We start from the raw sequence: 13,517 nt of genomic DNA, 5'->3' as shown, positions 1-13,517 counted from the left end.
CGGTTTTTTCTTGGTAGTTGGTATTGTAATTGTTGCCGCCCGCCATGTCTAAGCAGTCCCCCTGCTGTATCAGCCCCTTGCCAATTTTCCATACACAGCTAAGACATGCAAAATAATTAAACACAGAAATGTACTCATCTCTCTTAACATAGACAGGCTAAGCGTGAAAGTTGTTGGCCAAATAATACCACTAAACTAAACCCCATATTTGTATATGTATATTTTTGTGGCAGTTGCCAATTTCAATAACCTCATGAGTATGTCTATTCCACGCTTTTTAATTTTAATTAAGCCCATATATGTATATAAGTTTACATATCATTTGTAATTACAATCTCATTATCCATTTGCCTCCGCAGTATGTACAACATCAATATACACTATAATCATAATGCATGAGTTCCCGATGCAGATCCAGAGTCATCTCAAATTATAACCATACCCCATTTTTCCGATGCCTTAATGTATAACATGATGTATAGCAAACAATGAACTGCCACACGACAAACTTTGTGCCTCTATAAAACAATTTCATTATCTACCTTAGTTCTCAATTCAAACAACAACTAAAATTCAAAACAGCAAGGGTTACAAATTACTTACAAAGGAACATGCTCTATAGAAGAATGTCTGTTGAAATCCACATCCCCATTAGGTTTTGTGGATGCCTGTGTACGACCAATCCCCTTTCGATGCTTCCCCTATCACCGCTGCCGCCTCAATGTGTTTCCTATCTGTTGTAAATAATGGCTCTGCAATATAGATTACAACTGGGTTGAACAATGAGTGAGGCTACGGGTTGCAAAAGTTCTTTAAAAAAAATGGTTGCAAAAGCCAATGTAACAAGACCCAATGCACCTAACACGGAAAAGACTACACATAATATTTAATTATGTACCTTAACAGTTGTAGAACGTACCTTTTGCAGTTGAGAGGTTGATCTATTTCCCAACATGGTTTATATCTCTGTTTTTCTGGTATGACTATATCGTTGACCTACTCCCTAATGGTGTATTTATTATCCCTTATTATATTTCTAACTTAAATGGCAACAGTATTATTCCATGTACCATATACATTAACTATTTTTTGTTTCTTCTTACTTGAATGGGTCAGATGTCAACTAATTATTCAAGTTACGTTATGACAACATTAGAAACGGATAATATACACCTTACACTATGGGCACCGACCATTAAATTATTCAGATCGACCATTCACATAACTCCAACGTGTCAGTCAAATATTGGCAATGACGGTCAATATTAACGATGTTAAAAATACTACTTCCGACAAACGAAACCAGAGTTATGCCCCAAATCCTCATCCATATCATCTTTCTTCATATTGAGCGTTGGGAATCGAAAAGGTTTAGTGAGGTACAAGAGTTTGAAGACGAAGAAGATGAACATAACCAAAAAGGGAAAGAAAGGGGTTGCATCACTTACATGCTTCTGGTAACTAATTAAGCTTGTTTATGGGTAAACCTCCTCGTATTGGAATCCTAACAAAGAGGTTAGAAATTTCTCTCAATCCCATGATTCACCATCACAAAATTGTACCAATTTTAATAGTTCATCATTTTTAATGGATTTTTCGTATTAATGAAGGTTTGCCCCATTGAAAAGAAATTGGGTAAGTGAGTGGATGGGAGAGAAGCCCTCTTGTTCTATACCCTTCGAGCTAGGGGTGTTAATTGAAAACCGAAAACCGGAAAAAAACCGAACCATAACCGAACCATAACCGAAAAAAACCGAAGAAAAAAAAAACCGCACCAAACCGCAAAAAAACCGCACCAAACCGAAAGATTTGGTGTGGTTTTGGTTTGGGACGTTTGAAAACCGAAACCGAACCGAAAAACCGAATATATATATATTATAAAGAAATTATATTATTTATAGATATTTTTAATATACATAATTAAATATGTTATCGATCGAGACCCAAACTTTATCAAAATTCGGTGAATTTTTTACCATATCTGTATTTATATATGCTGATCACATCCGACGGTCGAAATTTCATAATTTGAATTTTAGATATTGGAACCACAACATGTCTACTAATGTGGTATAACTTGTTTAGTGGTCTTTTTGCAAATGTATGCAGTTGTGAAGCAACTATATCTTATAAATAAAATTTTGCAAATTTGTCCGCATGATGTGTTACGTATAGTGAAATATGGTTATAGTAAAAAAATCACATATTTTCGATAATGTTTGTGTCCCGATCGAGGCGGTCAACCCTTTTCACGCTTATTATCCCCTATGGGTAGCCTTATCCCTGGAACGTAAAATTTTTGAAAATTTTACACGAGCTGCTACATCACATATATGTGAGAGTGTGTGCATGAAAAAATCCACCAAAACTAGTCAAGAAGGAGGGGGTAAGAACAAATTCACTTAATTAGATGAAATTAAGTTAATGTTGACCACATCGATCGAGACCCAAACTTTATCAAAATTCGGTGAATTTTTTACCATATATGTATTTATATATGCTGATCACATCCGACGGTCGAAATTTCATAATTTGAATTTTAGATATTGGAACCACAACATGTCTACTAATGTGGTATAACTTGTTTAGTGGTCTTATTGCAAATGTATGCAGTTGTGAAGCAACTATATCTTATAAATAGAATTTTGCAAATTTGTCCGCATGATGTGTTACGTATAGTGAAATATGGTTATGGTAAAAAAATCACATATTTTCGATAACGTTTGTGTCCCGATCGAGGCGGTCAACCCTTTTTACGCTTATTATCACCTATGGGTAGCCTTATCCCTGGAACGTAAAATTTTTGAAAATTTTACACGAGCTGCTACATCACATATATGTGAGAGTGTGTGCATGAAAAAATCCACCAAAACTAGTTAAGAAGGAGGGGGTAAGAACAAATTCACTTAATTAGATGAAATTAAGTTAATGTTGACCACATCGATCGAGACCCAAATATTATCAACATTAGATGAATTTTTTACCATATCCTTATTTAAATATGCTGATCACATCTGACGGTCAAAATTTAATATTTTGAATTTTAGATATTGGAACGACAACATGCCTACTAATGTGGTATAACTTGTTTAGTGGCTTTTTGCAATTGTATGCAGTTGTGAAGCAACTATATCTTGTAAATAGAATTTTGCAAATCTGTCCACATGTTCTTTTTATTTCGTTAAGAATCAAGTAGATAGACAAGTAAAGAAACTCCGATTTTCTTTACAAAATAACCGAAAGAAAAACCGATATAAACCAGAGAAAAACCAAACCGAACCAAACCGAACACAATTGGTTTTTGAAAAAAAAAGTGAAAAACCAAACCGAACCAAACCGATTAAATAGAACGGTTTGGTGTTCGGTATCACCTATAAACCGAACCATTCAAACCGATTAACACCCCTACTTCGAGCCTTTAGGGCCTTCCAGTTGTGGATTTAAATTGGAGTTTTTAGGAATCAGAATATATAATAAGAATAGATAATAATAATCCTACAGAATAAATGATAGATTATGAATATGGACTGAGTAGATGGAACCATGGAAGTATGATAATCAAACTGCTTGTTTGAGGATGTGAGAATTATAGGAATTCAAAGATTGTAATTTGTAAAGATAAAAAGTTGAGAGGTTGATCCATTTCCCTACATGGTTTATATCTCTGTTTCTCTGGTATTACTATATCGTTGACCTACTCCCTAATGGTGTATTTATTATCCCTTATTATATTTCGAACTTAAATGACAACAGTATTGTTCCATGTACCATATACATTAACTATTTTTTATTTCTTCTTACTTGAACTGGTTAAATGTCAACTAATTATTCAAGTTACGTTATGACAACATTAGAAACAGATAATATACACCTTACAGTATGGGCACCGACCATTAAATTATTCAGATCGACCATTCACATAACTCCAACGTGTCAGTCAAATATTCGCAATGACGGTCAATATTAACGATGTTAAAAATACTACTTCCGACAAACGAAACCAGAGTTATGCCCCAAATCCTCATCCATATCATCTTTCTTCATATTAAGCGTTGGAAATCGAAAAGATTTAGTGAGGGACAAGAGTTTGAAGACGAAGAAGATGAACATAACCAAAAAGGGAAAGAAAGGGGTTGCATCACTTACATGCTTCTGGTAACTAATTAAGCTTGTTTATGGGTAAACCTCCTCGTATTGGAATCCTAACAAAGAGGTTAGAAATTTCTCTCAATCCCATGATTCACCATCCCAAAATTGTACCAATTTTAATAGTTCATCATTTTTAATGGATTTTTCGTATTAATGATGGTTTGCCCCATTGAAAAGAAATTGGGTAAGTGAGTGGATGGGAGAGAAGCCCTCTTGTTCTATACCCTTCGAGCCTTTAGGGCCTTCGAGGTGTGGATTTAAATTGGAGTTTTTAGGAATCAGAATATATAATAAGAATAGATAATAATAATCCCACAGAATAAATGATAGATTATGAATATGGACTGAGTAGATGGAACCATGGAAGTATGATAATCAAACTGCTTGTTTGAGGATGTGAGAATTATAGGAATTCAAAGATTGTAATTTGTAAAGATAAAAAGTTGAGAGGTTGATCCATTTCCCTACATGGTTTATATCTCTGTTTCTCTGGTATTACTATATCGTTGACCTACTCCCTAATGGTGTATTTATTATCCCTTATTATATTTCCAACTTAAATGACAACAGTATTGTTCCATGTACCATATACATTAACTATTTTTTATTTCTTCTTACTTGAACTGGTTAAATGTCAACTAATTATTCAAGTTACGTTATGACAACATTGGAAACGGATAATATACACCTTACAGTATGGGCACCGCCCATTAAATTATTCAGATCGACCATTCACATAACTCCAACGTGTCAGTCAAATATTCGCAATGACGGTCAATATTAACGATGTTAAAAATACTACTTCCGACAAACGAAACCAGAGTTATGCCCCAAATCCTCATCCATATCATTTTTCTTCATATTGAGCGTTGGGAATCGAAAAGGTTTAGTGAGGGACAAGACTTTGAAGACGAAGAAGATGAACATAACCAAAAAGGGAAAGAAAGGGGTTGCATCACTTACATGCTTCTGGTAACTAATTAAGCTTGTTTATGGGTAAACCTCCTCGTATTGGAATCCTAACAAAGAGGCTAGAAATTTCTCTCAATCCCATGATTCACCATCACAAAATTGTACCAATTTTAATAGTTCATCATTTTATAATGGATTTTTCGTATTAATGATGGTTTGGCCCATTGAAAAGAAGTTGGGTAAGTGAGTGGATGGGAGAGAAGCCCTCTTGTTCTATACCCTTCGAGCCTTTAGGGCCCTCGAGCTGTGTATTTAAATTGGAATTTTTAGGAATCAGAATATATAATAAGAATAGATAATAATAATCTCACAGAATAAATGATAGATTATGAATATGGACTGAGTAGATGGAACCATGGAAGTATGATAATCAAACTGTTTGTTTGAGGATGTGAGAATTATAGGAATTCAAAGATTGTAATTTGTAAAGATAAAAAGATGAGAGGTTGATCAATTTCCCAACATGGTTTATATCTCTGTTTCTCTGGTATTACTATATCGTTGACCTACTCCCTAATGGTGTATTTATTATCCCTTATTATATTTCTAACTTAAATGACAACAGTATTGTTCCATGTACCATATACATTAACTATTTTTTGTTTCTTCTTTCTTGAACTGGTTAAATGTTAACTAATTATTCAAGTTACGTTATGACAACATTGGAAACGGATAATATACACCTTACAGTATGGGCACCGACCATTAAATTATTCAGATCGACCATTCACATAACTCCAACGTGTCAGTCAAATATTGGCAATGACGGTCAATATTAACGATGTTAAAAATACTACTTCCGACAAACGAAACCAGAGTTATGCCCCAAATCCTCATCCATATAATCTTTCTTCATATTGAGCGTTGGGAATCGAAAAAGTTTAGTGAGGGACAAGAGTTTGAAGACGAAGAAGATGAACATAACCAAAAAGGGAAAGAAAGGGGTTGCATCACTTACATGCTTCTGGTAACTAATTAAGCTTGTTTATGGGTAAACCTCCTCGTATTGGAATCCTAACAAAGAGGCTAGAAATTTCTCTCAATCCCATGATTCACCATCACAAAATTGTACCAATTTTAATAGTTCATCATTTTTATAATGGATTTTTCATATTAATGATGGTTTGCCCCATTGAAAAGAAATTGGGTAAGTGAGTGGATGGGAGAGAAGCCTTCTTGTTCTATACCCTTCGAGCCTTTAGGGCTTTCGAGTTGTGAATTTAAATTTGAGTTTTTAGGAATCAGAATATATAATAAGAATAGATAATAATAATCTCACCGAATAAATGATAGATTATGAATATGGACTGAGTAGATGGAACCATGGAAGTATGATAATCAAACTGCTTGTTTGAGGATGTGAGAATTATAGGAATTCAAATATTGTAACTTGTAAAGATAAGAAGTTGAGAGGTTGATCCATTTCCCAACATGGTTTATATCTCTGTTTCTCTGGTATTACTATATCGTTGACCTACTCCCTAATGGTGTATTTATTATCCCTTATTATATTTCTAACTTAAATGACAACATTATTGTTCCATGTACCATATACATTAACTATTTTTTGTTTCTTCTTACTTGAACTGGTTAAATGTTAACTAATTATTCAAGTTACGTTATGACAACATTGGAAACGGATAATATACACCTTACAGTATGGGCACCGACCATTAAATTATTCAGATCGACTATTCACATAACTCCAACGTGTCAGTCAAATATTCGCAATGACGGTTATTATTAACGATGTTAAAAATATTACTTCCGACAAACGAAACCAGAGTTATGCCCCAAATCCTCATCCATATCATCTTTCTTCATATTGAGCGTTGGGAATCGAAAAGGTTTAGTGAGGGACAAGAGTTTGAAGACGAAGAAGATGAACATAACCAAAAAGGGAAAGAAAGGGGTTGCATCACTTACATGCTTCTGGTAACTAATTAAGCTTGTTTATGGGTAAACCTCCTCGTATTGGAATCCTATCAAAGAGGCTAGAAATTTCTCTCAATCCCATGATTCACCATCTTAAAATTGTACTAATTTTAATAGTTCATCATTTTTAATGGATTTTTCGTATTAATGGTGGTTTGGCCCATTGAAAAGAAATTGGGTAAGTGAGTGGATGGGAGAGAAGCCCTCTTGTTCTATACGCTTCGAGCCTTTAAGGGCCTTCGAGTTGTGGATTTAAATTGGAGTTTTTAGGAATCAGAATATATAATAAGAATAGATAATTATAATCTCACAAAATAAATGATAGATTATGAATATGGACTGAGTAGATTAACCATGGAAATATGATAATCAAACTGCTTGTTTGAGGATGTGAGAATTATAGGAATTCAAAGATTGTAATTTGTAAAGATAAAAAGTTGGGAGGTTGATCCATTACAAGCCAGCAATTCAGGAGAGGTCAAACCCAGGGGCAGAGCCGGAAAAGAATACCTGTTCTCGATATCGAGGCTGTGGAAGCGGACCACGGTTCGGTTTCCCACCACATAAATCCAATCGCCATCGTCAGAAACCGCCGGCGCACCGAAAGAGCAGGTATCTGTTGGAATCTTGACAGGATGGTCGGCGGTGGCGCTTATCTTCCATGAGGAATGGCTCTTCTCCAAGTCAATGTAGGCAATGTCGTTATGGATCCTTGTTGCATAATCATAATCGAAATAGCCACCGATGACGAATAGACTGGAGTTGGCGACGGCGATAAGGGAGTCATCGAAAAGAGGATCTAAATCGGGAATATGCAACTGACTCTGTCATTGTGAGTTTTACGGACCATGAGATCCTCCCCCAACTCACCTGCTGCTGGATTTGTATCTGTTTCATCTCTCTCCTCGATCACCATCCACCGATACCGAAGCTCTTTATCAAAATCGTCAATCATTAGGTAGATCGGCAGATCCAAAACTCTCTTCTTTTTGGATGCCGGCGAATCCATTCTGATCTGCAAACCCTAATTTTACTATCTGTTTTCAACACACGCTAACTATTTATAGAGACGGTACACATTAGTTCCTACAAAATTGAAAACTACATGATATAACAGTTGGTGTTCTCATCTTTGAGCGTATGAGGTAAATTGTTGCCGTCACCACTTAGGAGTAGGACCATAGTTTTACTATAGTACTAGGAGGAACGAATTGAGACCTATAACACCTCATCTGAGCTTTCTGCTGCTGCATTGCTTGCCTCGCCTGCCTATTCATGTTCATCTCTTCAACGGGCTCCATAGCCATTTGTGTTCGACTGTTCGTCATCATGGTCTGCGGATATTGGCCCGTGGATTAACCCCCACTTGGGAACCCTCCAGAAGCTGCTTGAGCCTCATATCCACTGCCTGCAGCTTGACCTTGCTGAGGTTGAAGAGCTTGTTGTAATGCCGCTATAGCATTAGGAACACCACCCACAGCCATGAAAGCCAGCCGAGTTCATCTTGGTGCTTACTCATGGTTATTCCCCCTCTTCACTTTTAAGTTAGTATTTTATGACTTTTATCCACCCAAGATTGCTCATGTTCAGTGTTGCATAGTTTTGGGATCATGACACTATTGTTCGGATTAGCTGCAGCCGCAACACCTTTCTTTCCATTTTGTTTGCATCAATCGCTTGTTGCCTGAGCTGTTTTACTTTCTGCCTCAAACGTATGAACTCATCCTCCTCAGCATCGTCCAAAAAGTCATCAATATCTTCTTCAGTAAGGAAATTGGGGAACTTTATTTCAAGTCTAACCCTCCAACTCTATCTGACAGCTAACATTGTAGTTCTTGCCATTGCTGCCCTCGATGGAGATGATGTACTTTTGCTTCTGGGTTTGAATGGTTTTCTGCTGGGACCAAAACTCAGCAGCTTTCCTAGCTCTAACCAATTTCTTGATCAAAGTAGCATAGTCTATAACCCCTGAAACTATGATTTTCTGCTGATTAGCATCTATGACCACCTTTAAATCTTTGAAGCAGTTTCTTCACTTCTGGTTCACCTTTTAGAACATAAGTCTGGATATTGAGGACCTCTCTCTCTCTCTCTCTCTCTCTCTCTCTCTCCCTCCATTATGGTGGCTGAGCTGCTTCAACTACTAAGCTGCGTGATTTCATAAGCTCAAAGATCTATCGCCGTTCACGTTTTAGCTGCTTGTTCTTTGTTTCCTTCAAACTATGAATTCAAGCTTTTCTAGATGGTGAGACTGCTCGTGCAATTATGTATGATTTATAGGTTTATCTTGAGACGCATCCCTCCAACACTGAGCTTACTTCAATCACATATTCTCCATTTCTCCATTTCATTTGGTCACTTTTTTGTAATAGTGCAGCAAAGACATTCTACACTCATCACACAATTATGTATGATTTATAGGTTTATCTTGCTTGGTTCCTCTTGAATTCGAGATCCAGTTAAGGCTTGCATTTGTCTGTTGGAACACATTAACAAAGCTTAGTAAGTTTAATGACTGTTTACCAGTTGCATGTAATAGTGGTTATCTACTGGGAAAATGTTATTTAGGCATACTTAGTTACTTACTGGGGAGTTTTTATTCTTAAGCATTTGTGCTTTCGGTCCTTTGAATAATGGTTCAGGTCTTTGCGAAAATTACTGAAAAGACAAGAAAAGAATAGTGAAATATGGTCTGGTATTTCATATTTGAATAGTAATTTCACTAACTAGTTACTGTTGAACTCATGAGTTTATTAGAAGGTTTGCGGGATGTCAAAAGGATCGGGAAGGTTCATAACCAGTGTCGTGCGTGATTGTGGAGAGTTTAAGCTGGGTAGAGTTTTTTGCAACCAATTTTCAAATTAGTCACTTATGTGGGGAAATGTATATCGTGGCACCAATGAAACGGGAAAGTGGAAGTTTTATTTTGGTCTAATATATTTTTGAGCAAGGCATATCAAGTTTGTTATTGACATTGTCATATCAACTTATCAAGTTTGTCGGAAGATAGAAGTGAAATAAACATTGGTTTACTTTGAATCATAAATCCAATTAAGTTTTTGATGTTGAACAATTAAGTTCATTACTGAGTCTGTTTCTATTATTGCAAAGTCTCACAATTTTAGCTATATATATCCTTCATTTCTCATAACACATACATGTCCTATTTAGGGTTTAGGCCGGGTTCAAACTTCAAAGTTTCTTAACATGAGCAGTAATGAGATTTTCTGATCTTTCTCATATTCAATGATTATTGTGGTATCAAATTTGGGTGACAAGCCGGTTGGCATATGCCCGTTCAGTACGTACGCTGAGTTAATGTTTAGGGCTCTTATATACCATTATGTACGAGCTAGCTAGGGCATCTATATGCATGTATAATTAAGTACGTACGTAATATACATATCTATGTATATATTGCCAAGTAATATAGCTCTGATGTTCGTTATCACTGCCTGAATTTAGGGGATAAAAAAGCATGAGCGACTAAAACTATAGTACGCTATTCTGGAAAAATAAACATCTTCAAAAAACAACAAGTATCAAAAAAGAACATTGAAGCAAAGGTTCAAAATACACCCTGAATTTAGGGGGATATAAAAACATTGAAACCTTGACTGATCCCTTCAATTGATGATAATCATCTTACTAACACCGCGGCAAATCTGCAGGAGGAGGCTCAATTGTCTGCAGCTCCCCAACTCCATTGTCCACCAAGAAAACCATGCCCAAACCCCAGCTTATATGGACATCCAAGTGACAATGCATCAACCAAGCACCTATTTATTAATATCAAATAGGTATTTATGAGTATTAATCCATTGATTATATATGTGCATATATATACTTTATTTATATGTGTGTGTATGTACCCCAGGATTGCAAAGAATTGTTACCTGGATTGTCAGCTACAAATCTGATGACTGCCCAACCATTTACGGGAACCGAGACAGTGTTCCTCAGAGGCGGATCAACAAGATTAAACTTGTTTGTATCCTTTTTGGCGTTGAAGTTTCCAAAACCCTCTGCAAGGATGTAGAAATCGTATCCGTGAAGATGAATTGGATGGTTTTCAGGTGTGACAATACTCGTGTCTTGTAACACCACTTGCACTCTAGACCCATACTTCAACTTGTATCCCTTTGTTCCAGAGCTGGGTTGCCACAGCGAGCGGCTCACATTCCCAGTATAATCAAATTTCCTTGGCGGGTTAGCAGGAAAATCACTAGTGTAGACTCCAGGAATGTTTTGCTGGTAAGCTTGGAGAATTGACATGTTGTTTGGAAGTACAAATGAGACATTGTTCATGCTAGCAGTGAAGCGTGTTCCATTGGGGCCTTGGCACCTTCTAGATCGAAAGTGCTTAGGGCATTTGTTGAGTCCGAGTCCTATTGTGAAGAAGAGGTTCTCGTCAATTTCAGTAGGGACTTCTACTTTTCTAGGGCTTCTGAAGCTCTTAGTGAAGGCCGACGCAGTGTTTGTGTCATTGAAAGCTGGCAGCATTGGCATTATGGGTTTAATTGCTGTTTTACCCTTTTTGCAACTACTAGTGTTGCACCGGACGGATTTGTACTCAAGAATGGCTGTGGTGGTGGTGTTGTCAAATGGAGCATTCTGTGCACTGAAATAGGCACGTGCTGCCATGTAGTATCGAGATGGTGGCTGGTCACCGGAGATTAAAACATCGGTGGTCTGGCCCGGTCCTAGCATTAGAACTTTGGTGGTGAAACGCTTGGTGTAGGAGGCATCAGCACCTACTACAGTCAGCTTGTGGTTAGCGATTGAGAAGAATAGAGGTTGGTTGAGGGCCGCGTTTATCACTCTCAAAAGGTTGGTCTCACCAGAGTCTATTGGAACTACGACAGTGCCTGCATGCATAAAAACAATCACATCAGTTATTACGTACAATTTGTGCAACTCAAGCTTACGAGATTTCTGTTAATTAATTTAAATATATTTTGATTGGGATTTAAGGACATGACCTTTGCTGGAGCAATTGTATAGATCACCAGGTTGACCGTTAATGGTGTATGCATCAGAAACATTTGGAGCTGCTCCCGTGCGAGTTGCCGTCCTCACGACATCAATAGGGTTAGCGTCCCACCACTCACCGAGAAGAAGTGTTGATTGACGATTTGGTTTAGGGAATGGATAGGAGTCTCCTTGTTTTGGATGAATGATAAGTGCACCGTACACGGTGGCTCTAAGCCATGAGCTATGAGCGTGCCACCATAGAGTGCCTTCTTGGCCCTGGACTGTGAAACGATAGGTGTAGCTCCCTCCTGGCCTAATTGGGCATTGTGTTACAAATTCCGGACCATCCGCCCATCCAGTTCTCATTTGCCTAATCCCATGCCTGAAATGTTTATACATGTCATGAAGTCAATATGCATGTCTTGTACGTTAACTCGCTGCCGAGAAAATGAATAAGAGAGATGCAACTAGGATCATTATCTATTTATGCATGTATGTGGTTTAATCAAAACATAATGTGGCATATATATAGTAATTACCAGTGAATGGTGACGTTGTATCGAGCTTTGTTCGTAACTTTGACAACGAGAGTATCGCCATTGTTTACTTCCAAAGTTGGTCCAGGGTACTGTCCGTTCACTGTGATGCTGTTGTGCGTCTTGCACAGCCTCTTCACTTTTGTTGCTTGGATCTATACGTTCATTGCATAAATTAGTTCAGTAACTATATTAGTTAGTAAGAGAAATACTAGACTGCACAAAATGAACGACGTGCGTGTGCGTGTGCGTGCGTGTGCGTGCGTGTGACAGAGACAACTTACAACAAAATCATGGTGGTGAGCTTTAGGATTGGCCAAGGTCGACATGGCTGATGAAGCAAAGAGAAGGCAAAGGACGAGTAGTAAAATGCTACCGAGCTCCATTGTATTCTGTGCTTGCTTAAGCTAGCTTTAGTTTGGAAATTGAGATGAAATTGGATATTTGGATTAGTGATCATGGATGCCTTATATATAGCCATATGGAAATAATATGAACTTAGGTTGGCATGCAGATTACGTTTCCATTGATGAACTTAGTTCAACCCTATAGTAGTTGTTGCACGGTTGTACCCACTCGCCTATATAGCCAATGAATAAGATTATTAATATCTATGATAATGAAGCCTTGCTTTACAAGTCTTATTTCTCATTTAAATTTGCTGAATTCCGTTAGGAACGAACTCCTCGAGTATGACCGTTATTTGTACACACACAAATAACAACATTAGTCAAACACATAACTTCACATTTATAAAATTTAGGTCCTAATACATACCATTATACGTTCTTATACTACAGTCTTACGTAAACCATTCAGAAATATCAATAACACTCGGACGTGAAGAACTAAAGATCAATCAGGTAGAAAAATAACTCTCGAGTGTACATCATGTAATTGAGGTTTTGAAGAAGCGAGAGTCGATCGTATTTCCTTCTTTTAAATCTTTTT

General features: G+C 37.1%; 1 protein-coding gene and 1 pseudogene across 1 annotated transcript; both read right to left on the bottom strand.

Annotated features, from left to right (window-relative positions):
- Window positions 1–8,383: 8,383 nt before the first annotated feature.
- LOC126803523 (heavy metal-associated isoprenylated plant protein 37-like) lies at window positions 8,384–9,528 on the bottom strand (annotated as a pseudogene).
- A 958-nt stretch (window positions 9,529–10,486) lies between these two features.
- On the bottom strand, window positions 10,487–12,988 carry LOC126802193 (laccase-12-like). The gene is made up of 5 exons (XM_050529775.1): window positions 12,851–12,988; window positions 12,570–12,721; window positions 12,039–12,412; window positions 10,953–11,924; window positions 10,487–10,835 (listed from the first exon to the last, which is right to left on the bottom strand). The coding sequence occupies exons 1-5, from the start codon at window positions 12,950–12,952 to the stop codon at window positions 10,705–10,707; spliced, it is 1,731 nt and encodes a 576-aa protein (XP_050385732.1). The 5' UTR covers window positions 12,953–12,988; the 3' UTR covers window positions 10,487–10,704.
- Between the last annotated feature and the right edge of the window lie 529 nt (window positions 12,989–13,517).

This window comes from Argentina anserina, chromosome 7 (assembly GCF_933775445.1).
Source record: "Argentina anserina chromosome 7, drPotAnse1.1, whole genome shotgun sequence".
Taxonomy (NCBI): Eukaryota; Viridiplantae; Streptophyta; class Magnoliopsida; order Rosales; family Rosaceae; genus Argentina; species Argentina anserina.
Note: the sequence above shows the minus strand (reverse complement) of the source record. Positions and strands in the feature narration are given on the sequence as shown.